Raw genomic sequence first — 27,339 nt, 5'->3', positions numbered from 1 at the left:
GTACATTCTCTAACATAACTTTGTTTCTGCTGTATGTAGTGATTCATGTGAGGAGATCAGATTGTAAACAGTCAGAAAAATAGATCTGAAGGATCAAAATGAGGCTGTGCAGTTTACTGCCGCTATATTTTACTGACCTGTGTTCTTCTCTTCCTCTCCTTCCTTAAAGAATTACTTTCCCCACAAAATCCCCATCAGTACACTGTAAAATATTTAACTGTACATTTACAGTAAATTACAGGCGACTAGTTGCATCTACCAGTTGGACTTTAGGTGATAATAATGTCATTTATTGTGAAATATTACAGGTACATATTGTAACTTAATGGAAATAATTTTCAGTGTGAGTGACTCACCTTGTGTTTCCTTGAATTCATGAAGAAAGATTTTCTGGCGTGCCTCCAGTGTTTCCTGTCCGGGGAGCAGAAGTGTTTTAACTCGTAACGTTTTAGTGAAGAGTCGTGTGTTCGGGGAGAACTGAGCGTACGGCCGGTTAAATCAGACTTGGATTATCCTGCAGGAGATGTGTGAGAGTTTGTAAACGGATGTTCTGATATAGTTTTGCTGTTGTTCCTCACAGAGCCCCGTGACTTTAATTCATTAAGAATATTCTCTTTTTCTCTCACGTCTCCACACTGAGCACTGAATCATTAATTTAACGTAACACACGGTGAGTCACTGACATACTAGTGGTCGTTTTGTGGGGGAAGTATTTCTTTGAATATAATTTTGACCTGTATGTGTGTGTGTGTGTGTGTGTGTGTGTGTGTGTGTGTGTGTGTGTGTGTGTGTGAAAAATAAAAACAGTCTGAGCTGGTAACAAACTCATTCATTAAAGATAGAGAATAAAGAACATGAGTTAAAGACTAATAAAAGAACTCTTCAGACGTTTGAGGGATGGAATCTGTATATTTAGAAAATGCTTTTATAAACTATCCTTATTGTGTCTATAGTTCTGTATGAATCCACTGAGACGTGTTTCCAGTGACGTGTGCAGTGAACTGATGACAGCTGAGATAGGCAAAAGACTTGTGTGAGCTGTGACGATATGTTTGCTGATGACATGTCAGGAACCCAACACCTCTCACAGTCCGTTAATATGTTTTAGTGTGAAATGAGAAGATTGATTGAGAGGAGACAGCAGAGACAGACAGGACAGACAGAGATGGACATGACATGACCAAAATGTTGGTAGACGTGAACAAAGACGAGAACTCAGTCCGAACATAGAAAGATACTGCAGATGGTTCATCAGTCATGTGAACGTCCTCGTCGAGTACAGAGGACAGACAACACGTCCTAAACCTACGTACATTAATATTCAATATGACATTAAATTAGTGAAACAACTGGACCTCACAGCAGCACGTACGTCACCAGAACCTGTTGTATTACCTCAATGTTATTTAACATTATTAGCAGATAATGTGACATTTGATTTGATGTGACTGTGTGTGTAATAAGTGTGTGCTGTACGTTAGTGACGTCACTGAACAATGTTAGAGATGAAGCAACACGCTGCCTGTCTATAACCTGATCTCTTCACCTACAGGTTCATCTCTGAAGAATGGGAGATTTACACAAGTACAACACTTCACACAACAACAGCTCTGATCTCAGCAACATCAGCTACGCCTACTACAATGATATTGACAACCTTATTTTCATCTTAAATGTGGTGACATACATAGTTATTGTCATCGGCGTTCCTTTGACCCTGGTGGCCATCTGTGCTCTTTTTTCTCAGGTATGAACATAATGATTTACTTCCTGTTTGTGTCATGTGTCTCTCTGTAGAGGATCTTGATCTGGGTCTGGGGTCAGGTGTCGGGGGGCTGAGATGAAGCGCTGTAATAACTTTACAGAATAATTTACTCCATATTACTCCAGACAGGAAGAAAGTAACATTTACAAAGAATGAAAAGAATAATGTAAAAGAAACTATCAGTGTAAAGTTAGTTTGATTGACACGTCTGAAAAGGAGGAAGTATGACCTTATCAAACCCCACCTCTTCTCCATAAGTCAGAGTGAAATCAAACAGACAGCTTCCTCATACAGATAAACCTCAGACCTTTATAAATATACACTTTTATTACCATTTCACTTTGTCACACAAAAATAACCTGTGGAAATATAAAATGTTAATAACCAAGAAAAGACCAGAAAAATCCATTCAATTCTTTTTCAGCCAGCGATTCCTGTCACTGTGTGTGTGTGTGTGTGTGTGTGTTTGGTTGGGGCTAAATGTCCAGATACTCAGCGGGTTGTTGGTTTTCTTTATCCTCTTCAACATAGTAGAACGTAGTTATAGTGAATCATCAAAGACATTTTATTTCTATTGGTATATTTTACTTTATGTAAACATGTAAAAGGTGCAGTGTCCACACGTTCTGTGTAAAGTACAAATGCTACACTGACTACCACTCTGAGAATAACAAGCTGAAAATCAAATCTGATTAATGTTTTCCACAGTAACTAAATATCTTCCTGATCTAGACATTCTCATAATCACTAAACATGTTTAATAGATTTTACTCACTTGAGTCTTGACACATCTGCTCGAATAAAACAAAGAGTGATTTTTTTAAATTTGGTTTATTTTGGATTCAAGACAGAAAGAGACAGTAATCCAAAGGATGACATGTTAAAGTGCAAGCACTTATTTCCAACATGGTCCTTGATGTTGACAAATAAACATATAAGACCAAAGACTAAACAGACCATCATACTAAGAAGCAAAATTACTAATTAACACAATTACTAAAATACGAGACAGTAAAAACATAAAACAACAAGTAAATAAATAAACATGGCGAGTGAATCTCAACATTCAATATGCTGCATTCACTTTGTTCCATAAAAACATCTTAACATGGCTTTCAAAAATCCCCTGTGAGGTTACAAGTTTAGTTGAAAGTGGAAAACTATTCCATGGCCTAATACCAGTGTAGAAAAAAGAACTTGCGGCTATACTGTTGATTCTAGGTACTATACAAGATTGAACGCTGGCCCTAGTGCTAAGGTTGTGCTGTGTGTGGATCATAGTTACATTAATGCATAAATAAATGGGGACATGTCCATTTACAACATTAAACATATGATTTAAGCTGTTCCACTCTAAGACTGCAGCAGGCCAACCCTTTTAAATTCTTCCCTGCCAGTATGGGTTCTGGGGTGAGCATTCAGCAAATACCGGATCACATTATTTTGCATCACTTGTAATTTGTTTTTAAGTTTAGCAGATAATCCACAGAACCAGGCAGAACAGGCATAATCTAAGTGGCACTGGATCAGCGATAAAACAAGTAATTTCTTAAAGGGAAAATCAAAATGCCTTGTCCTACGGTATAAGAATTTTTATTTACTGGCACACTTGGCTAATACTTTGGCTGCAATAGTTTCACACGTCAATGATTGGTCTAATGTTAATTCTAAGTATGTTACCTTTGATTGAGACACTATTTCAGTCCTGTTACACTTGACCTTTAGAGTATTTGAATTTGTTAATTTCTTTTTTGTTACAAAAAGGATGGACTCTGTTTTACCCAGATGTATAGAAAGCTTGTTGTCTATAAGCCACTGGTTAACTGCCTCAAGCTCTTTGCTAAGAATATGCTCTATTTCCTTCACATCATTCCCCGGAATAAGTACGGCATAGTCATCGGCATATAAAAGAAGCTTGCATATTGTAGCAGCTGACATATCGTTAATATGTATTAAAAATAATAAGGGTCCCAGGATAGAACCTTGGGGCACCCCACAAATTATATCCTGGGAATCAGAAATGGTACCTTCAACGTCACAGACTTGAGTCCTTTCTGTGAGGTAAGAAGAGAACCATTTAAGTTTTATTTCACTATAGTCTATACACTGCAGTTTTAAAAGTAGTATTTCATGGTTGATGGTATCGAACGCTTTTTGCAAATCAAGATGAATCATATCAACATAGTTTCCTTTATTAGTGTTCAGATGAATATAATCAAAGAGATGAATGAGACAGGTGTCAGTAGAGTATGTTGCTCTAATACCAGACTGAAATTCATACAGCAACTTTTGCCTGACGAGATTCTCCTCCACCTGCTCATCCACAATACGCTTGAATACCTTTGATATTGTCGTCAGAATTGAAACTGGCCGATAATTTCCAACCTCTGATCTGCTGGGTTTTTTTAAAAAGGGGGACCACCCTCGCACTCTTCATTTCATTTGGTAACACACCCTGCCTTAATGATAGATTTATGACATGCATAAGAATATTAGCTGTTACATCAGCACTATCTCTCAAGAACCTGCAGGAATAAGATCCAGTCCAGTGGCCTTATTCACTGACAGGGTGGATAGGTACGTTCTTACCTTGTCTTCTGAGACAGGGTTATTTGCTTTTATAAAAAGAGTTCACAAAAGTCTTGCCATATATACCTGAAGCAAGAGGCAACTTATTATCCAGACTGGCAGCAACCATTGTAAAATATTATTAAAATGACAGGCAACCTGCTGCTTGTCAAAACACAACTCATCCTTAATGACTATTCCAATATTACCAGACTCTGCTCGCTCGTAACGCGAGTAACGCACCGCCCATAACGCCCGAGTTTGGACACCTGACCATTTTGTTAATTCGCGTTATCGCATCATTCGCGCGAGTAGCGGGGAAGCCGGCTGTGCTAACGAGAGCTAAGCTAGTGCTAACATTCATAGTACAACCATTCTGCAAACTAATTAAAGACACATATTTACAGAACTTACCAAATAGACCAGTCTCCTCAGCGACTTTCACCCAAGCCTGCTCCTTTTTGTTGCGGTCTCTGTAGAGTAGACACGTAGTATCATATAGCTTTGGGTAGCCACTGACGACCATGGCTGAGATAACCACCATCGCTGCTTTGTACCTGCTCTGGAAGTCCCAGATGCGTCGGAGGGCCAAACGCCGTCGTTTTTGGGTTCACCCTATCCTGCAGAAGCGCATCCAGCTCGGCAAGTTTCACCACCTCCTCCAGGAACTCCGTCTGGATGATAGCCGCTTTCAGCGGTACTTCAGGCTGACTGGGGCCCAGTTTGAGGACCTGTTGGTGAGGGCTGGCGCCAGGATCTCCCGGCAGGACACCAACTACAGGCGCTCCATTTCAGCTGCAAAGCGTCTGTCCATCTGTCTCCGGTGAGTAGCAGTTTATTGCTGGACGTTGTTGACACACGGCAGTGACGTCAGGAGAATCTCAACGCTGATTGGCTTTCGCGGCACAGCGTCACGCGAATTCGCTTCAAAAGTTCAATATTTTCAACTCGAGCGACGAGGCATTGGACGCGAATTTCGCGTCTATTGCGCCGCGCTAGACGCCTCTATCGCGTCCATCGCGTTCATCTCGTCGCGCTAGACGCGTCCATCGCGCCGTCCGACACAATTTCGCGTCTAATCGCGTCTTTGCATTGACTTTGTATGTAATCTTGACACGCGAATTTGCGAATTCGCGTTTGGTGGGAACACAGCATTAGGATTATGTGAGTTTGCCACAATAGAATTATTATAAAATTCAGACTTTGCTTTTTGTTCCATATAGCTAGCCTGATTCTGAAAATACACGAGTCCTAGTCAGTGCTAAGTTTGGAATCTTTTAACTGAAAATGGAATCTATCACGTTGTCTCATCAGATCACCGATTTCAGATGTTATCCAGCTTGCGCCATGCGACCATATCAAGTGCAGCTATGAAATGCTGCTGAACAGATCCCAGGCACTATTAACATAATTACTTTCCAGAACATCAGCCCAGTCTCTCTCAGATAGTCTTTGATTGAACCCTTCAACTGTATATTGTTTGGTGCATCTGTACTTGATAGAACGATGGTCAGTTTGTGGTTGTGACTTGATTTTCTTATGTGTACAAAAAACAGCATTATGATTGCTAAAAGCTACGTCCAGTACACCTGATTGAAAGATCTTTGCACAGTCTGAGACAAAAGTTATAGATATCCTGGTAGGCTCTGTAATGAGTGATTTAGGACCAGACACTTTACAGAAGTTTGAAAAAGATTCTTTCAGGCTACTTCTATTCAATAATAGGTTGGTATTAAAATCTCCCAAAATAATTCATTCCTTCTCCATGCAAATATTACTCTTACAACAAACAGTTTCAAGGATTTCATAAAACTCTGTTTGCTGAGGTGGACGATAACAGACACCCTCTATTATAGGCTTGGTTTTAGGAAGCCTCTAAACCCTCTCACCAGTAAGCTCGACCTCAACGTCTTCAATGGAACAGTCAAGCCAGGTCTCCGATACAGCAATCACGGCAGCCTTAGATGTAGACGCAAGGTGTCCAACTTCCTCAAGCTTAGACAGGAGACTCCTTGCATTCACGTGGATAAAGTGCAGTCCTTTTCGGGTAAATACAGGCTCACAGTCACTGTCATTATCCATTGAGATGACAGCCGCATACTGATTCACCCATGTCATCAAAGACGTTTGCATGACACATTTCTTCCAGACAGCACCGATTACAAGCTAGGGGAAAGTCTGAGTTAGTCCTGACAGCCATATTGTTCACTCGCAGTGAAATATTCCTGCATTTTATGTGAACAAAAATGTCACAAAAGTCACAAGCAACAGCTTTAGCGTTTGCTCTCACCACCTTCTCACAGTTTGGGCAGCCACCGCTGCTGTTGGTATTTAGCCGGTGTTTCAGCTGCAAGTTGTCTGGGCCCGGGCACTGATGAATATCTGTGGATAGCAGCAGACAGATGGATAATATAGTGCTGTAGGCATCAGGTCGTTGCGTTCCCCAAACTTTACTTGCTCTAGTAGCAGCTTTGGACTGCCTGGTGATCAGAGCAACACTGCCATATCCAAAAAGTTTGTCAGCATTAACTGACGAACGGCAGACTATGTTCAAATGCACTCGCACAGATGCGCTACATTAAAAATACTTGTCGCTATCATTAAAACGAAATCTTAATACACTTAAAACCAACACATAAACTGATATTGCTGCCAAAGCTCTGTGCGCACCTGGCACACCTGACGCCATCTTACCTGACGCCAAAGAGATGAGCTCGACAGTCTGCAGGTTGGGTGAGCTCACGACCAGATGGCCGGACCTATGAAAACATTTACTGTCCAACAGCAGTGGAAGGATAAACAACACAAGGATTAACACTGATGATGTTAACCTGTGTTTTTCTTTCTTGTAAATCTTCACAGATTTATTTTAGGACAGTTAAAAGTGATGTTTTAATCTTGCAGCTGTGGGCCGTAGAGGTTTATATGAAATGCATACTGTATGTAATGAACAGAGAGGTTCACCTCACAAACACAAACATGACACTCTCCGGTCTGAACCTTCTGTTTGATAAATACAGCACACGTGTCTGAGACAGACGGCATCATATCAGTGTCTGAACAGCTGCAGGAGCTGCAGCACATCTGGCCCTTGGTCTTGAGGTGGAGTTCAGAACATGTTGACAGCTGCTCGTTCACTTTGTTTTCCTGCAGGTGAGAAATGATAATGTCGCTCCCATCTACGTCATCAACCTCCTCATCTCTGACCTCATCCAGTTCTGCTGCATGATTGCTCAGATGGTGCAACCTGAGGACCGTGTCGTCTTGTTTATCTATGGCTATAGTGTGTTGGCCAGTGTTGGCTTCATGGTGTGTATCGCCATGGAAAGGTATCTATCTGTCTCTTCAGTGTGTGCAGAGCTCCTTCTGTCTGATCATCGTATTACTGCAGAATTCTGAAGACATGTCTGTCTTGTGTTGCAGGTATTTGGTCATCGTCTTCCCACTGTGGTACCGCTTCAGACGAACCATCAAGACCTCTGTGCTGGTCTGCGTCGTGGTCTGGGTCCTTCCTCTCATCTCTTTCCTCCCTCAGTTAATCTCCAGTTCTGCTCCGGGCTTCATAATCGAATCCATCTTTTTATTTCTTCCCCTCCCACTGCTCATATTCTTCGTGGGTGGGACCCTCAGAGCTCTGTCTGCCTCCATCTCGGTCCCCTCTGATGAAAAACGACGAATTGCGGGAATGTTGGTCCTGGTGCTGCTGATTTACATCCTGCTGTTCCTGCCCTACATCATTTCAATGGTGGCAGGTGAACTGGTTAATGTCACTCTTGTCTTCCTGTCTCTTGTGTTAATCAGGTTGTGTCCTCTTGCAGATTTAGTTCTGTATGTTTTCATGAGGAAAGGGACCACACACAGTCTCCTGGCCTCTGTGAGGTGTTGCAAAATGGACAGCAATGAAATCAGAAGTCCAGCAGTAGCAGTGGTGATGACGTGTCCAGACTCAGCTTCACGTAGCCAGAGACAGACAGGGACAGAGACAGGGACAGGGACAGAGACAGGGACAGAGACAAAGACAGGGACAGGGACAGAGACATGCAGACAGAAAGGAGTCTGATAAGGTTTCCAGTGAGACACCTGACTGTAGATACGAGGACGCCTCGTCCTGACTCTGCTGTGGGAGTTCTGCTCGCTGGTTTGTTAACCTTGCTGTGGTTCACTGTGACGCCTTCAACAACTGGAAGTCTGTTCTTTATTAGTCTGTGAGCTGATGTCTGTCATTATTATCCTTTCATCACAGAAACAAAACAGATTATTTTTGATTCACTGAGCTCTTTGAAGACGCCACGCCGTCTTTTTCCTAAACCTTTACTTAGACTTTTTTTGTAGATGTAGTGAACATGTCAACAAGTCTGCAGGATGTTTTACTGTTTTGGTCTTATACACATTTTAATTACTGTAAAACATCAGTTTATAGACCGGCGTAGAGGAACAGCCTTTCTGGACTTCCAGTATTTATCCAGTATTATCAATGAACAAGACCCACGAGACCACCAGAGGTCAAATGTTTAGGACTCAACCCCTGTATTACCCCAGACTGGACAAACACTTCTTTCAGCCATCCTTAGGCCAAAAGGAGGTAAAACGTCAGTTGGGATCCCTCAAGTTTCAGATGCCGTCTTAAAGTATCCAGCCTTGGGGCAAAACGTAGTGATGAACGACCCACTAGTTGTCATGAGACAATGCTTCTTTTCTTAATCACATCCTGTCCATTCGCATTGCCCTGGGGAAATCACGCCCTCCTCTCTCTTACCAAATGTTTCTGTGTGACAAAATTGAAATGTCTGTTAGAACTGAAATTATACATTTTATCCATGTTATAATGTTGTAAATGTGCGTAATCTGCCATCTTGTGGCGGAGTTAAAGTGGGTTCCTATAAGGAGCCCTGCATTATATATTTGGAGTTAAAATATAGTTGGATTTATTAATCAACCTGTTTTCATGAATATGTGCTTCCTCGTTTTGTTTTTCTTTATATATTGCAACTATAGGTTCGTCTAGAGTGTGTGTACTTGAAGCAGTATATACATGTACTTTGCTGATACACGTGGCATAATAATCGTATTCATTTTAAATGAATGTTAAAAACCCATTTTGACCATAATGAGAAGAGTATGTGCCTATCACGTGTAACATGTCAAAGAATATAATCTCGTTTAATAAAAAGCATTAACTTTCTTTTAAAATAAAGCAATAAGCCTATTTTACAACTAAGAAGACCACCTTACTAAACCCGCCCCCATTTTGGCTGGATAAAAACAAGCACCTGGCTCTCTTCTTGTTTTTGCTCTCTTCAGTGTGTTTCTCTTTCCTTTTTGCCACTCTTCTTTTTCTTTCATATGTTTTTCTTCCGCTTTAATACTCGGTTCCTGCGTAACTCTTTCGTGCTCACAATCAAAGTTATTTTAAACTTTAAAGTTTTGCTTATCCAGTTTTCTTTTATCTCCAGTGTTTTAAACATTTTTATGTGTGTTAATAATGACTTTAATAACAATATCGAAAGGCCAACGATATTGTTTTCACCATTATTATAAGCGAGTAATTATAACAAAGTAGACAAGCCCCCTTTTCGAGCTGACTCTTCACCCAAAGCTTCATCAGACCCAGCGGCTGCCAGCCACAGTGGTTCTTGTGCCAAACCCAAAGGCTTGCTGCAGCGTAAGGCAGCCAACGTTGGGGCACCCACAGGACGTCACAGGCTCAACTGCTCCCCCCACCACAGTGTGCCAGCCGGTTCCATTCTGCTGGAAAGTGCGGGAGTTGCAAAGTGACAATCTGGGAGTCCTCAGGAGAAACGTCTGCATGATTTGCTGCTAAGAAAGGAGGCAACGAATTCCCCTCACAGGTGACCCGCTGGGCAGTGGTAAGAGCTGATGTCGAATTGGAGATTTAATTATCTTAATCTTAATTTAGGATTCCTTGATAAATATTTTGCGCATCCCAGCGTTCCCAATTTATCTTAACATACTCTCTCACTATCGCCAAATTAAATAACTCACACGAGTGTTACTTCTTGTTAAATCTATTTATACTTAGTGTTGATTTTGTGTTATTTCATATTATCCTCATTCATTTACTCAGTTGTTACACATTTAGCTTCAATAAATCTTCATTTATCGCCAAGTTGTTGTCTGTGTATTTCTTTTGAGTAGGGACTAAGATCCCTGTATGGAGAATTCCCAACCCAGATACTGAGATTGATTCATTATTGATAAGCATGCTGATGAATTAATAATTGGTTTACAGAGTTATTAATTTGATTAGTCACTTCCCTCATTAGGAGGGTGGTGCCCCAAACTTTATTACGAGTGCAAACATTCTCAAAAAGGCATTTCCACTACACTGGGCTGTTATTTGCTTCAATCACTGAACTCAACAGGCCTGTATTAGAGACAGGCCTTTAATTCCTCTCACACAAACTGTTGCTCAGCAAATATCAGGAAATATCAAAGTGTTTATTTAAACCAATCTGATGCTATTACTATATAAACAGTAATAGCATCAGACAGACAGAGTTACAGTCCCTGACACAGCGACACATCACCACTTTATCCTGTTAAAACAATCCTCACAGCTTGGATTCATTTTTATGTAAAACTCGTTTGACTCTTTTGATCCATGGACCCTGACAGACTGAAGGAAGATGAATAATTTACAGCGTAATCCAGGAACAGACACATAATCTGAGGCAGACAACAACCTGCTTTATACATCTGAAGAACTATAATAAAATAATGAGCTGTTTGGATCCAGACCAGCCTCTAATAGAGACAGGCCTTTGTTTGTCATATGTGGAGCCACACCGGGCTGGTTAAAGGGGCCGGGTGTTTAACTGGGACGAGGCTTTTAATTTAAGTTTCAGGTTGTTTATTTTCTTCAGTTATAACTTGTGTATGTCCAAAATTGTGTTTTGATTTTACTGATAGATTTTGTACAGATCATAAACTATGATTTTGTTTGTTTTCTTTATTTAATGTAAGTTTTATTTTGGGTGTTTTAGTGAGAGGCCTGTTTGTTTTTAGGATGTGATTCAGAGCAGATACTTTGCAGCTGTTGAGTGATTTGCAATATGGATAAAATATTATATCACAGTTTATGTAGTGTTTGAAATTGTATATTTTCTGTAAATTCAATTAAAAATCTGTTTCTTGACAAAATTGTGAATGTGTGTCTTTGGGTAACTCGCTGCATTACGGCACGGCAACGTCATTTATAAAGCACATCTCAAGCACAGAGGCAACTCACATGCAGGGCTTTACAAAGGCTGAGAAATCAGAATAAAGTCAACTAAGATAGGCGACACGGTGGTGCACTGGTTAACAGTGTCGCCTCACAGCAAGAGGGTCCCTGGTTCCCTCAGGGCTGCTTTTTTGCAAAAAAAAAAAACAACCATTTGAACTATGAACATTATTGATTTTTTGAGATTTGATCATTTGTATGAGCAGAGTGAAAAGACACTGTCATGGATTCGTCATTCATTCCTTTGGTGCCGCTGTTTGTTTTCACGTGGTTTCTGCACAACACATCACAGAGCTCAGTGACATCATTATGAGCGTACAACGTGATGACACAGGAGACGGAAGCCTCAGCTTTCTGTTGCAGAATACATGTTCTAGCTACTTTAGTTTTTAATTTAGATCTAGATATACACGATTATGCATACGACAAGAATGAATGTTCTTTTTAGATCAATATATCAACCTGGTCTTACTCTTTCACAGCGGCATGGTAAAGGGCCATTTGCTGTGGGCGTCAGGGGGAAATGAGGTCGGCAACAACATAAATTAAGGTGGCGAAAGATTTACTGGGCAGTAGGGAGGGGGGGTCATGGATGGGTCCAACAACCACTGACTTTCACCCTGAAGACCAGTGTTCACTTCCTGTAAGATTGTAAAGCCAAACCCAGTTTATTTTTTCCTAAACCCAACCACATGTGTGTTGTTGAAGGAAAAAAACATCAGTTGGTGGTGCTGCACTGACGTAGTGCTTTTATTTTGAAAGATACTGTATCAAACTGTACATTTCCTGTGAAAACAGAAGTGTATTTTGAAAACAGACAATGCATGTAACAGGCTGAAGTTGACACGGCGTCCCAGAACGTCAACAACCAACACACCCAGGGTACCTTGGACGTCATATGTGGACGTGGAAACGTGGATATGTGATAAGGTCAGAGTGAGAATGTGTTCACTATGTACACAGGATTATTCAGACGACCATCTCCAGTGAAATACAAAGTGGCAACCTCCGGTCAGTCTGCGGGAAATACTGGCATAAATATGACAAAATACCATGTTTGCACGGCACAGTAAAAGCTATTCAAACAGGAAAGTGCAAACAATGATCTGCTGTGGGCATCCCTGGTACATCAGTTTGTAAAGTGTTAATGTGCAAATTGAAAATGTGCATATAAAGGGGGGGATGGTTTTTCTACACAGGAGCAGAGTCATCCTCGCACAGAGAACACAGAGACACTGAAGAACCAAACCAGAATCCGAAGCCAAAGCCAGGGTACAGAGGCTCAGTGAAGGTGGTGTTGAAGGTGTGGAGGTGGATCAGTGCATCAGAGGAGACTTTGTAGAAGGACAGGATGCCAGCAGGACAGTCCACATACACTGCTACTCTCTTGGGGACAGCAGGGGAGAAGGAGACATGGAGAGGGATGAAGGTTATTCTGTTATTATGATAGACAGAGAAAGTATCAGCGGAGCAGCTCAGACTCCAGGAGTGATCGTTCCTTCCAAACCAGCTGTCAGGACTGTTTCCTTTCCTTCTGATTCCTCTGTAACTCACTGCTACCTCGACTCGTCCTTTCCACTCCACCTCCCAGTAACAGCGACCAGTCAGACCATTAGTGCACAGCAGCTGCCAGCAGTCAAACCTCTCTGGATGATCAGGATATGGTTGACTTGATGCTTCTAGTCTTGCCTTAGTGTTGTTATCAGTCAGTCTGAGCTCTTTGTTTGCTGTGTTGGGGTCCAGTGTGAGTTTACAGGCGACTGAAAGAACAAGACACACAGCAGCAGATTATCATCATCTTTATCATCTTTTGATAAACATAAGGTGCCAGGATGCATGAAAAGAAGCTCACGCTGACATGAGGAGAACATGCAAACTCCACGACCCCCAACCAGTAGCCTCTGACATGTAAGGAGCAGAGTGATGTCAAAAGCATACTATTTTCTTATATGAGTCAGACTTACACTTTCTCACCCCTGGTTTCAACCTCTCTGCTCCGCAGTGTTCCACTCTGGAAGAGGACAAACAGTAAGGCCACCACATTCTTTCTTCTTAATAACCTTCCTTCTGAATGAGTTTTCCATCCTACACAAAGTCCTAACTTCTATTCAACATGAAGCAACATTGCTTTTCAGTGGGCCACATGAACAACTGGTTCGTTCTTGTTGTCTGTTCATACCTGAGAGTGTCCAGTCTCCAGTGTGGATCGTCCCCTCCAGCAGTCAGCAACTTTACTCCTGAGTCTCCTGGATGATTGTAGCTCAGGTCCAGCTCTCTCAGATGGGAGTGGTTGGAGCTCAGAGCTGAGGCCAGAGAAACACAGCCTTCCTCTGTGACCAGACAGCCACACAGACTATGCACACGTACACACACACACACACACACACACACATTACTGTACGTCATGCAGGGACTGTGCAACTTACAGGCTCCAAAGAATTGTGGGTACTACATGCCCGCCAAAGATACACACATGCATCCTTGAAAATTCCCTGAAGGAAGGACGCAGTCTTTGTAGAATTTGAAGGATCGGTGGAATTTGATGATGTAGCCTCTTTGAAATTCAGTCGATCCTTCAATGGCTGAGTTTCAAGGAGGCATATTCTATGAAAGATTGCGTCCTTCTTTCAGGGAATTTTTAAGGATGCACGTATGTATCCTCAGCAGGAATGAGGTACCAACTGGGCATGATTTGCCGATATTGAAGTGGGGCCTCTTCAGTGACACACGTGGGCACTCACTAGCCTGCTCCAATATTCACTGAATGCTAGGAAGGAGTCTGGCCTAGCCTCTGTAGGACCCAACTTGGAAGGACCCGTCCTACCAAGGAAGCATCCTTGAGTTTGAGCAGCACCACTTGTCTGCCCCACACTGATTTGTTTGACCTGTCCCTCAATAGTCTTGCAGTCGACTCACCTATTCTCACTTCCCCTGTTAGTGAGTCCCTCCTTAAACCTGCCCAGTTACTTTGTTCTCTGTCAGTCCATCTGTGCTGGTCCCTGCATCGGTATCTGTGCTCCTTTCTGGATTCCCTCCATGTGTGTGTTTCTCTTTAGTACTTTGTTTCTTGTCCACCTGCTCCCTCAGTTTTGTTGCCTGCTTGAGTTTTTGTCTTTTGAATCAGCTTTATGTCTCTTGAACTTTGAACTGTGAAATGTGACACACCATGATATTCTGTTTCAAACAAACTGTTGGAACATTCACAGATTGTAAAAGGGATGTGAAGCCATTGACATTTAATGTCTCTCCTATGAATCTGAATATTTACCTGAGAGCTTCAAGCCTACAGTGCGGACTTGCCAATCCAGCAGACAGTAATGTCAGTCCTGAATCCTGCAGGTCATTGTTAGTCAGGTCCAGGTGTCTCAGACTGGAGGACTGGGAGCTGAGAACTGAGGACAGAGCTTCACAGCTTCTCTCTGAGAGGTTACAGTCACACAGCCTGAAGAAGAATCAGTTAACAGAATGAAATGTTAATATTTTGGATCTATTAAAAGCCTAAAGGTGACACTCAATGTGACCAAAGATCCACTTACAGAGCTTTGTTGGAGGCTTTGACCACTGGCAGCAGCCTCAGAAGAGCCTCCTCTGAAGCAGAGTATTTCTTCAGGTCAAACACGTCCAGATCTTCTTCTGATGACAGTAAGATGAAGACCAGAGCTGACCACTGAGCAGGAGACAGTTCATCTGTGGAGAGACGTCCTGAACTCAGGGACTGTTGGATCTCCTTCACTAGAGAACAATCATTCAGTTCATTCAGACAGTGGAACAGATTGATGTTTCTCTCTGGATCTGGATTCTTTTTGATCTTCTTCTTGATGTACCTGGCCGTTTTGTAACTGCTCTTTGAGTTTGTTCCTGTCTGTGTCAGCAGACCACGCAGGAGAGTCTGATTTCTCTGCAGTGACAGACCCAGGAGGAAGCGGAGGAACAAGTCCAGGTGTCCATTTGGACTCTCTAAGGCCTTGTCCACAGCACTCTGGTAGAGATACTTCAGATTCTGTTTGTCTCTGAAGACTTTAGACAGCTGGGAGGTGCCTGTTGGTTCTTCTTCCATCAGATTGGCTCCAGAGTTGATGAAGGTCAGATGGACATGAAGAGCAGCCAGAAACTCCTGAACACTCAGATGGACGAAGCAGAACACCTTGTCCTGGTACAGTCCTCTCTCCTCTTTAAAGATCTGTGTGAACACTCCTGAGTACACTGAGGCTGCTCTGATATCGATGCCACACTCTGTCAGGTCTGATTCATAGAAGATCAGGTTGCCTTTCTGCAGCTGATCAAAAGCCAGTTTTCCCAGAGACTCAATCATCTTCCTGCTCTCTGGACTCCAGTGATGATCTGTCTCAGACTTTCCATGATACTTGACGTTCTTCAGTTTGGTCTGAACCACCAGGAAGTGGATGTACATCTCAGTCAGGGTCTTGGGCAGCTCTCCTTCCTCTCTGCTCTTCATCACATCCTCCAGAACTGTAGCAGTGATCCAGCAGAAGACTGGGATGTGGCACATGATGTGGAGGCTTCGTGATGTCTTGATGTGGGAGATGATTCTGCTGGCCTGCTCCTCATCTCTGAATCTCTTCCTGAAGTACTCTCCTTCTGTGGGTCAGTGAACCCTCTGACCTCTGTCACCATGTCAACACAGTCAGGAGGGATCTGATTGGCTGCTGCAGGTCGTGGTTATCCAGAGGCGAGCAGAGGGAAGCAGTTTCCCCCTGATGAGGTTTGTCAGCAGCACATCCACTGAGGTGGACTCTGTAACATCAGTCAGGATCTCATTGTTGCGGAAGTCCAGAGGAAGTCGACACTCATCCAGACCGTCAAAGATGAACACAACCTGGAACTCTTCAAACCTGCAGATTCCTGCTTCTTTGGTTTCAGTAAAGAAGTGATGAACAAGTTCCACCAAGCTGTACTTTTTCTCTTTCAGCACATTCAGCTCCCTGAAAGTGAATGGAAATGTCAACTGTATGTCCTGGTTGGCTTTGTCTTCAGCCCAGTCCAGAGTGAACTTCTGTGTTAAGACTGTTTTCCCAATGCCAGCCACTCCCTTTGTCATCACTGTTCTGATTGGTTCATCTCTTCCAGGTGAGGCTTTAAAGATGTCTTCTTGTCTGATTGTTATTTCTGGTCTGTCTGGTTTCCTGGATGCTGTTTCAATCTGTCTGACCTCATGTTCATCATTGACCTCTGCAGTCCCTCCCTCTGTGATGTAGAGCTCTGTGTAGATCTGATTCAGAAGGGTTGGGTTTCCTGCTTTAGCGATCCCCTCAAACACACACTGGAACTTCTTCTGCAGGTTAGATTTGAGTTTATGTCGACACAGTGGGACAAGAGCTCCTGAATGAATATAAATTACATAAAATCAGTGATTGGTTGTCTCCTCATTTCGTGTCAAATCTTAATAGAAATCCTCTTACTGCTCTGCAGACAGTCCGCCAGCTCCTCCTGCTTCATCCTCCTCAGGAAGTGCAGTGTGATCTTCAGAAATGCCTCTCTGCTGCTCCTCCTCTGCTCTTCATCCTCACCGACCAGCACCTCCTCATTCTCCCTCTGAACATTAGAGGATTCTGGGTACTCTGGACACAGAGTCTTTTGGAGCTTCTTCAGCTCGTTCTTCACAAAACTGACAATGTTCTCCTCCAGCAGCTGAAACAGAACAATAAAAACAGATTTAAAGTCAAATGAACAGAAACCATCCCGTCTCTGACATAAAGACCTCTGCTGACTGGTGTGATGGGTTTGGATCATCAAGGACAAAGCTTGGATATGTGGGTAGTTTACTCATTCAGCTATTGCCACCTTACTTTAGTAATTCCCTGCCCGTTCCAGTACCTGGTCATCAGGTACTCATTTGGCTATTCTCACCTCACTTCAGAACCCACACTTTCTGTCCGTTAGCTGCACTGGGTCCATACCCCATCCTAACAATCATCTGCTGGCAACAGGAGGCCAGCCTCTAAAACTACTGCCTACAAATAGAAGTATAGTACCTATCCTTGGTTCTTTAAGGAAGTTTTATTTTCCTGCTGGAATGACGGCCTTTGAATAAAACTGGTCTGTCTCTGCAGTAGAAAGACGCAAATACTTTTGCAGCAGGTTGTCTGCAGAACCAGAGAAAAAGGACACTTTTGCTAAAGAGAGAGAAAACCTACGATTACCAGAATGCACTGTGTAAGAGACAATCTCGTAGTACAGATAAGCAGGAAGCTTAAAACTGTTGTTTGGAAAAACGTCATTGCGCGAGACCGGGGCACCGCGTTCATGTGTGTTCACGTTAGAGCTACAGGCTACAATGAGGCTAAAAACAGAGTTCAAATGAGGTTTTTCCAAACAGCTTTTTATGTCGGGGCTTCAGGACACTTGGATCACTACGGACGAGCAGTATGGAGATATTTTGTGGTTTCAATGATGTGTTTTTGGACGTTTGAATCTGGGGCGCCGTCAGCCTCCATTAGGTGGAGTTGTGTTGCTACCTCCTCTCCCCTTGGATCTCTGCAAGTGATGTGAGGACTCTAAAACTTCACCTGAGCCTCCCTCGGCATATGGGTGAGTAGATAATGGCTGCATTTACATTTTTGGGTGCATTATTCCTTTAAACAGGAAGTTGAAAGTGAATTGACCCTTTATGTTCAGGTAAACAGCAGCAGCTACTCTAATGTTGTGTTGCAAATTTCTGTGTTGCATTACTTGCACGAGTTTGAACCAGCGCAAGAATATTTTGTACTGACTCACTTCATACGCGAATCGATGAATGAACACTGGTATGTCCTTGGTGTCATATGTCTCCAGAGAATCTCAATGCTGATTGGCTATCATGCCACAAATCTGTTGCTGAAGTTCAGATTTTTTAGCTGTCATGAATAAGCGTATGGCGCAAAATTGCACTACTTGCTTAATTCACGTATTTTGCATCATGTCCATTGTGCTGCCCGGGGGGGGGAATTTGCATCTTTACATTGACTTTACATGTAATTCACTCATGCGAATTGTCTTATTCGCGCCTGGTGTGAACACAACATTACAGGTGAACAGTGTAAAGCTTTACAGGTCGGGGGTCAGGTCGCTTGTACATTTACACACCTGAAATATTGAGTCCAGGTGTGGTTGATGCTGCTGGAGAGACTGACGACTGGAAACCTCTGAGCTCTGCTGATCACCTCTGTGGAGAGTAAAAAAAAAAAAAAAAAAACAGGTTGTAAAATTCACAATCGTCACACTGACAAAGCTCTTTGACTTTTGTGTGTATGTGTGAAACATAACTGGTGCTGGCACTTGTGACTGTGGGCAGTTTGTGTTCCTGAGCTTTGTTTGTGATCACTGTCTGTTTAGTGTGTGTGTGTGTGTGTGTGTGTGTGTGTGTGTGTGTGTGTGTGTTTGTGTGTGTGTGTCTGTGTGTCTGTGTGTGTCCATGTCTTAGATTACTGCTCATGTCAAAGCGTCAGATGATGTACTGTTGCTGTTTCTGACTGATCTATCACTGGATTGGGAAGTGAACTGCTTGATAATTTCACTGAACTGAATTTATTATGAAGTAAATGGAGTCTCCCGGGGTTAGTGATAAATACAGTATGTGTATTGTGTGTTTGATCTTGGCACAGACATGCTGGAGTTGGACTGCGCTGGATGAAAGATGAACAGGTAGTGGTTTCATGTGACGCCTGTTTGCAGAGAGCCTCAGGCAACATCGCCCGCAGGTCTGACATGTCCTACGCTGTGAGTTACTGCTCTGCAACATCATCACATTTCTATATCTGATGGAGAAATAACTGCCTCTTTAATAATTTCTCCTCTCCACCTCCACACATTGTTTAGCTGTCCCTTTCCTTTTTAGAGGCAATCCACAAAAAGGAAAATGTGAATGATAATTTCATTAATGGAAAACATGAGAAAGTGTTAGTAGCACTATGGAGCTGTTTTTTATGGGTGAGTCCCAGTTTGTTTTGGGTAACGAATCACAATATGGGAAATTAGAGAAAAGCGTTTGTTTTGGTTGTAAAAGCTTACCTTAGTTCATGTTGGATCCTGATAGACTGGTGTCCTCCTTTGAGGTCAATAGGGCTGTGCATGGAGCGGTCGGTCTTGAAGGACACACAGCTGGGTCCAGCTCCAGGTCCAGGTCCAGGTCCAGGACAGTCTGGTCTCTCATGTTGGATCCTGATAGAATCACAAACACTGATAAATTCACGGGTAAAATGAAAATCTGCTGAAAATGATGTCGACTTTTGAATATTTTAAAACTGATAACAACAAACTGGGATAATTTATTACTTTTGATCGGAGGGGTGTCCACCTTTGAAGCTCATAGGTTCATCCATAGACAGGTCACTGTTAAAGGACACACAGCTGGACACAGGCGAGTCTGACCTGTCGAACACACACAGAGCTGTGAGTGTGAACAGTGATGGTGGAGTGATTTGAGTCATGGACAGTTAGAGATCCTGGTCTCACCTCTGAGCTTTGGTCTGGCTGTCATGTTCCCCACACAGAGTGGTTTTAGAGGGAGGGACTCCCTCCTCTCTGTCCTCAGCCTGATTCATAGCAGAGTCCACACCTTCACACAGACACAACAACATGCAGTCACTCAGTGACATGACACAGACACTCAGAACCCTCAAACCTACGTTTGGTCAGATGATTCTAGTTCATTATAAGGTCTGATCTAAAAATATATATACAGCCTAATTAAGCTCCGGGGCTATTCACAGCACAGGCCAAACAACGCCTCTGCATCATCCCATGATTTAAAACAAAACACCCCAAATATTAAAGGCCCATGATTCATGTGTCAGTCTTGTTGTTGTCAACACCTGCAGCAGTAAACAAAATGCACCTGAGCCAAGTTTCAGCCGTCCGACCAGTTCTAACGTCACAACATGTCTCACTGATGATGGAGCTGAAGTTCAAATCTAAATGCTGCTGATTCTACACCAGAGCCTCCACCTGTGATACCTCCTCATCATTTTATGAGACAAACTCTGGAGAATATTTACACCTGCAAGCATCAGACAGATATTCAGACTCAGCCAATCAGCATCCAGAACCCTTCCTCCTGTGCAGGTGAACAGTGACACAATGTGATCAGATTCCTCTGGTAGGATTCTCACCTGCTGAACTCACCTCAGGTCGACTTACAGACACTTTCCACCTTCATGTGTGGAGGAAACACTGGGAGAGAAGACGCTGCTCATTTCTTCCTCGTCTGTCCTGGTGTCTGTGTGCGTCTGCTCTGAAGACGCTTTCACTCCTTCATACCTTCACAGTCCAAGTCTAAAAAAAACAGAGTGACATTAAATCCAGTCTAACCAGATGTCAGCCAATCAGAAGTGTTTTAATTTCCTCATTCCTCGGCCTCACCTGCCTGAGGTCATTATTAAATTCACCTGTGTCGAGTGTTGGAGATGTAAAAATGTCTCTAATGATCAGCTGGATTTTTATCTGATGACTGAAACAGTTGAAGTGTCTTTGTCACAGATCAGATGGTGCAGTTCCACCATCTGTCCACTGGATGGTGCTGATTGATCCTCTAACGAGCCGCAGGTCAGCCGTCAAATATCAACAAGTAAGAGCAGAAAGTGAAAACTGTCACATCTAAGTATCTGATCTCAAACACACCATCATCACACTGAGTGAAATACAAAGTCCAGGTAACATGAGACGCTGAATTCTACTGGAGCAACTCTGGATGTGTGTGTGTGAGGACAGTGTGTAACAGAAGAGTGTGTGTGTGTGTGTGTGTGTGTGTGTGTGTGTGTGTGTGTGAGCACAGTGTGTAACAGAAGAGTGTGTGTGTGTGTGTGTGTGTGTGTGTGTGTGTGTGTGTGTGTGAGCACAGTGTGTAACAGAAGAGTGTGTGTGTGTGTGTGTGTGTGTGTGAGCACAGTGTGTAACAGAAGAGTGTGTGTGTGTGTGTGTGTGTGTGTGTGTGTGTGTGTGTGTGTGTGTGTGTGTGTGTGTGTGTGTGTGTGTGAGCACAGTGTGTAACAGAAGAGTGTGTGTGTGTGTGAGCACAGTGTGTAACAGAAGAGTGTGTGTGAGCACAGTGTGTAACAGAAGAGTGTGTGTGTGTGTGTGTGTGTGTGTGTGCACAGTGTGTAACAGAAGAGTGTGTGTGTGTGTGAGGACAGTGTGTAACAGAAGAGTGTGTGTGTGAGCACAGTGTGTGAGGACAGTGTGTGAGGACAGTGTGTGAGCACAGTGTGTGAGGACAGTGTGTGAGGACAGTACTGTGGGAACAGTTTACGATGGTTGGGTTTTTGCTTCTTTTGCGTCAGGCAGAAGATGAATGGATGAATTTAGAGACAGTTTTGATGTGACAGTGGAAAGAGGGGGCGGAGTCAGGAATGACACCCAGGTTGTGGACTTTTAAGAAAAGGTGGATGCAACAGCGAGGAGGACACTTCTCCAGCCTTCTGGAGCAGCAACCTGGACGCCCCAACCATGGGCTCTGTGTGGGGACAGTGTGTGGGGACAGTGTGTGGGGACAGTGTGAGGACAGAGGACAGTATGTTTGGTTTCCTGATTGCCTGCAGAAAAAGGGAAATGATAACTTTCTGTTTCCTCTTTTGGTCTGGTTGCTGATTGGTTGGTTTTGATGTTTTCATCATCACTGCGTCGTTTGACCTTTTTAAACCATGACAAAAAAACGATCCATCAGTCCGTCCATCTTCAGAGACACACCTTTATGTCTTCAGTCTGCTGTTAACTCTCAGCAGGACGCTGACACTTCACAGCGGGACAGAAATCTGAACTCGTCTCAAACTGTGAGTTTGACAAATCTTTGTCTCCTGTAAAACTAAAAATGTTTAAATCTTCAATTTCATTTTCTGACAGAAAACATCTTCACTGAGCGCAGACTGTCTCACCTCACCGACTGATTTATTATTGTTTCAAGAAAATAACTTGTTTTATTTTTTAACTTTTATTCTATTTTTTGTTCTTTGTATTTTCTTAAAATTGCCTCATTTTATTTGTGTGAATTCCACATTGTTTAAAATCCGGGATCAGACATGTGAAGCACTTTGTGAATTTGTTTTCAAAAATGCTTCATAAATACATTTATTATTATCATCATTATCATTATCATTATTATTATTATTATTATCAAAGGCTGTAAATGAGACTGAATGAACTGTTGTTGTTGCTGTGAGCATCAAAGTTCTTCTACCTGACAGCTCTCTCCATCAGACCTCACCAGCTGTGATTCTGAGATTTTATGTGTAAATATGCAAATACACAACACTTAGTTCTGACGGAGTGATCTGATTGGACAGGAGTTGTTCAGTGTGCTGATATACAGGATAACAGCACTGACACTTTTAACTCTGCGTGTATCACTCTGCCTTACAGCTGCTCTGAGACATTACTTATGTTGATTATTCATTAGCCGACATTAAGGGTCGTCAGGACAAACTTTGCAGCGCTAAATGAAACATAAGACCATAAATAATATTTGAGTTAAATAACGAACGGTCAGAAAAGAACAAGGGGATGAGGTCACTGTAAATCTCCAGGTGTGATCATGTGACATCAGAAGACGACGCAAACACGTTCCTCCACAGAGACCGTCGGACTGATTTCACTGGTCGACAAATAAACTGAGACACACATATACAGTACAGGCCAAAAGTTTGGACACACCTTCTCATTCAATGCGTTTTCTTTATTTTCATGACTATTTACATTGTAGATTCTCACTGAAGGCATCAAAACTATGAATGAACACATGTGGAGTTATGTACTTAAAAAAAAAAGGTGAAATAACTGAAAACATGTTTTATATTCTAGTTTCTTCAAAATAGCCACCCTTTGCTCTGATTACTGCTTTGCACACTCTTGGCATTCTCTCCATGAGCTTCAAGAGGTAGTCACCTGAAATGGTTTTCCAACAGTCTTGAAGGAGTTCCCAGAGGTGTTTAGCACTTGTTGGCCCCTTTGCCTTCACTCTGCGGTCCAGCTCACCCCAAACCATCTCCATTGGGTTCAGGTCCGGTGACTGTGGAGGCCAGGTCATCTGCCGCAGCACTCCATCACTCTCCTTCTTGGTCAAATAGCCCTTACACAGCCTGGAGGTGTGTTTGGGGTCATTGTCCTGTTGAAAAATAAATGATCGTCCAACTAAACGCAAACCGGATGGGATGGCATGTCGCTGCAGGATGCTGTGGTAGCCATGCTGGTTCAGTGTGCCTTCAATTTGAATAAATCCCCAACAGTGTCACCAGCAAAACACCCCCACACCATCACACCTCCTCCTCCATGCTTCACAGTGGGAACCAGGCATGTGGAATCCATCCGTTCACCTTTTCTGCGCCTCACAAAGACACGGCGGTTGGAACCAAAGATCTCAAATTTGGACTCATCAGACCAAAGCACAGATTTCCACTGGTCTAATGTCCATTCCTTGTGTTTCTTGGCCCAAACAAATCTCTTCTGCTTGTTGCCTCTCCTTAGCAGTGGTTTCCTAGCAGCTATTTGATTCGCGCAGTCTCCTCTTAACAGTTGTTCTAGAGATGGGTCTGCTGCTAGAACTCTGTGTGGCATTCATCTGGTCTCTGATCTGAGCTGCTGTTAACTTGCGATTTCTGAGGCTGGTGACTCGGATGAACTTATCCTCAGAAGCAGAGGTGACTCTTGGTCTTCCTTTCCTGGGTCGGTCCTCATGTGTGCCAGTTTCGTTTGTAGTGCTTGATGGTTTTTGCGACTCCACTTGGGGACACATTTAAAGGTTTTGCAATTTTCCGGACTGACTGACCTTCATTTCTTAAAGTAATGATGGCCACTCGTTTTTCTTTAGTTAGCTGATTGGTTCTTGCCATAATATGAATTTTAACAGTTGTCCAATAGGGCTGTCGGCTGTGTATTAACCTGACTTCTGCACAACACAACTGATGGTCCCAACCCCATTGATAAAGCAAGAAATTCCACTAATTAACCCTGATAAGGCACACCTGTGAAGTGGAAACCATTTCAGGTGACTACCTCTTGAAGCTCATGGAGAGAATGCCAAGAGTGTGCAAAGCAGTAATCAGAGCAAAGGGTGGCTATTTTGAAGAAACTAGAATATAAAACATGTTTTCAGTTATTTCACCTTTTTTGTTAAGTACATAACTCCACATGTGTTCATTCATAGTTTTGATGCCTTCAGTGAGAATCTACAATGTAAATAGTCATGAAAATAAAGAAAACGCATTGAATGAGAAGGTGTGTCCAAACTTTTGGCCTGTACTGTACATCATCAGAAAATAATTGCTTACCAGATTTTTAGAAATAATGAAATAGGAACCATCTCCTCAGAGAAAAAAACGAGCAGGATTTATACTTCTGCACTGAATCAATGCTGTGTGCTGAAACCATTTCCCTCAGTGGAAATAAGTGTTCAGTTCAGAGGAGCCAAATGCAGATCAAAGAGACAGCTTGAAGTTTTCAACAGATGACGAGCTTTAATGTAGCTGGTCAAGGACTTCCAATGAAGGCAGGCAACTCAAAATCCAAACTAAAAACCAACCAGGAAAAGACACGATGACCAGGGATGGATGCAGGATGAGCCCATGACGAACACACAGGGTACGCAGACGGACAGACAAAGGGAAACACAGGTATAGACACACAGAACACTAATCACCAGGATGAGACACAGCTGGAGGAGGAAGACAAGACTGACACAAAACAGGTGTGAAGGTAAGACTCAGGACACAGGGAAGGATTCATGAGGCAGGTGTGGCAGAAAACAGGCAGGAAAATGGTTTTGTACTCGGAGGTCGGAAGTCAGAATGACGTCACCTCCGAGCTGACAACAGTTTTTGCATTCTAGTTGACGACGGTGGACAAGTCGGAAAAAAACATGGACGCCCGCAAGAAAGCCTTTGTTGCCACTACACTTTTGGAGTATAGACAGCTTCAAAACTAGGGTGACCATATTTTGATTTCCAAAAAAGAGGACACTCGGCCGGCCACGACATAGCCTACTTAAATGATACTCGCAGTTTACTCAAAGATGCCTTGTCATTTTAATATATTTAAAGTTTATATGTATGGATAGAAAATTCAGTTATATTACAAAATAATATCTCTCAAAGACAGAAATTCAGATAGGCCCCAATAGATAGGGGACACACACACACACTAGAGTGTGGCGATCTGAACCCGACGGGTCGGGCCGGGTTCAGTCAAAAATGTAGCTATAAATTGTATTCGGGCTCGGGTCGGATTCGGTCAGCTTTCAGTGAAAATGTAGTGTAAAAATAAATAAAATCCTATTGTCTGTCCTGTTTATTGCTTGGGCACTGTTATTTACGTGACAACACCTGAACATAACACACACAGACACACACACACACACACACACACACACATTGGCTGTTTGTTTCTACCTCTCTCCTTGCTGGAAGCCTCGGACCTCCCGCATCCCGCTCCCGTCTCAAACACGGAGGTCTCCCTCTATGCTGAGCACGCCCGGCCTGTTAAATAGCCTGTAACCACTGTGTGACACAAACTCAGTGCTTTGGTCATTAAATAATGTCGGCTCGGTTCGGACAGAAATATGCTGCCCATGCCACACTCTAACACACACACATACACACACACACACACGGAAAACTGGACATTATCATCAGTTTATAAAAAAACCCCGGACGCTCCAGACGGGACGTGAAAAGTGGACATGTCCGGGCAAAAGAGGACGTTTGGTCAGCCTATTCAAAACCATCATGAACTCCAACTGATGAACGCCACAGATGAGGCTGTCCTGATGTGAAACAAATAAGATAAAGTTGCTATAAACAGTACTTTAGCAGAGTGTTGACTCATGATGTATGTGACTGGCAGCCATCTTGAATCGGTAAATCGGGGTTGATGCGGTTGCTCTGAGTTTCCGAGTTGGAAATCCCACCTCAGGGTGCATTCGAGCTTAAACTTTTGACCAGGAACTGGGAATTTCTGACCTCCAAGTACAAAACGAACGCACCAATAAAGCACAAAGACAGGAAGTAAACCCAGACATGACACATGGGGAGAGAACCTACAAAATAAAACAGGAAGCAGATTAAACATGAATGAGTAATATCAAACAAGGAACACAAACAAAAAACTCCACAAGGTAACAGAATATGAACAAAAACCAAACAGGATCATGACATTTCACAGATAAGAAACAATAAACTGTGAAGACAATAAAGCCTCCACGAAAATAACATTTTAGGTCTGGTGTGTGATTTATCCTGGCTAATATACGAGCACAGGCTAATTTATACAATGTAAAACGCCATCGGCTTGTGCTAATAACGTTAGCATGTTTTGGAGGTGAAACTGCAGAGTGACACAGACACACAAGTATAAATGCTCACATAAGACCCAAACTAAGACACAACAGGTGAACAGAGTCAAAACTGTAACTGACAAATTTCACCATGAAACGCCCCAGCCGATGATCAAGACCAAACACAATCTGTGGGTTTGTAATTGTTTTCAGTGTCGATCCAAAACAAAAATCAGTGGAATTTTTTTTGCTCATAACGTGATCGGCGACAATAATTTATGATAACAGCTGTTTTTGAACCAAAATAACGTCACACAACTCATTCAAACCTAAAATGAGCTCCAGCTTCCTGAAAGAACGACTGAGTAGATTTTAGAAGAAAACTTGACTCAGAAATTTGATTTAATCCTGAAAACGTCATGAAAACATGTGGACAACAAACTGTGGGACACATGGCCGTTAAAACTGAAGCTGCAATAGAGAGAACAAACATTAACATCTGTCAACAGT

The 27,339-nt window shown here is 42.7% G+C and overlaps 3 protein-coding genes and 1 pseudogene across 6 annotated transcripts in view; 2 read left to right on the top strand and 2 right to left on the bottom strand.

Annotated features, from left to right (window-relative positions):
- The window catches only part of LOC125896595 (NLR family CARD domain-containing protein 3-like), a 47,904-nt gene extending 27,119 nt beyond the window's left edge, over positions 1 to 20,785 (bottom strand). The window contains exon 1 of one of the 2 annotated variants that reach the window (XM_049589263.1): positions 20,697 to 20,785. The gene's annotated coding sequence lies outside the window, so the exon portion shown is untranslated. Of the gene's footprint in view, positions 1 to 20,683 lie in introns of both variants that reach the window. The other variant, XM_049589265.1, reaches the window with a different exon arrangement.
- The window catches only part of LOC125896593 (NACHT, LRR and PYD domains-containing protein 12-like), a 451,585-nt gene that overhangs the window by 408,413 nt on the left and 15,833 nt on the right, over positions 1 to 27,339 (top strand). Inside the window, exon 1 of one of the 3 annotated variants that reach the window (XM_049589256.1) lies at positions 22,124 to 22,339. The exons of 1 other annotated variant lie outside the window; for it this stretch is intronic. The gene's annotated coding sequence lies outside the window, so the exon portion shown is untranslated. Of the gene's footprint in view, positions 1 to 22,123; positions 22,340 to 27,339 lie in introns of those variants that run through there. One more of the 3 variants, XM_049589258.1, reaches the window with a different exon arrangement.
- Positions 1,529 to 10,108, top strand: LOC125897551 (ovarian cancer G-protein coupled receptor 1-like). The gene is made up of 4 exons (XM_049590956.1): positions 1,529 to 1,747; positions 7,487 to 7,662; positions 7,757 to 8,325; positions 9,930 to 10,108. Exons 1-4 carry the CDS (start codon positions 1,568 to 1,570, stop codon positions 10,106 to 10,108), a joined length of 1,104 nt encoding a protein of 367 aa, XP_049446913.1. The 5' UTR covers positions 1,529 to 1,567.
- Positions 12,387 to 20,787, bottom strand: LOC125896594 (NLR family CARD domain-containing protein 3-like; annotated as a pseudogene).

This window comes from Epinephelus fuscoguttatus, linkage group LG11, assembly GCF_011397635.1.
Source record: "Epinephelus fuscoguttatus linkage group LG11, E.fuscoguttatus.final_Chr_v1".
Taxonomy (NCBI): domain Eukaryota; kingdom Metazoa; phylum Chordata; class Actinopteri; order Perciformes; family Serranidae; genus Epinephelus; species Epinephelus fuscoguttatus.
This window is presented reverse-complemented; position numbering and strand designations above follow the sequence as displayed.

Coding starts and splice junctions, on each gene's coding strand:
- LOC125897551 (XM_049590956.1), top strand. CDS start 1,568: ATGGGAGATTTACACAAGTACAACACTTCACACAACAACAGCTCTGAT. Junction 1,748..7,486: donor TCTGTGCTCTTTTTTCTCAG/GTATGAACATAA, acceptor GTTTTCCTGCAG/GTGAGAAATGATAATGTCGC. Junction 7,663..7,756: donor GTGTGTATCGCCATGGAAAG/GTATCTATCTGT, acceptor CTTGTGTTGCAG/GTATTTGGTCATCGTCTTCC.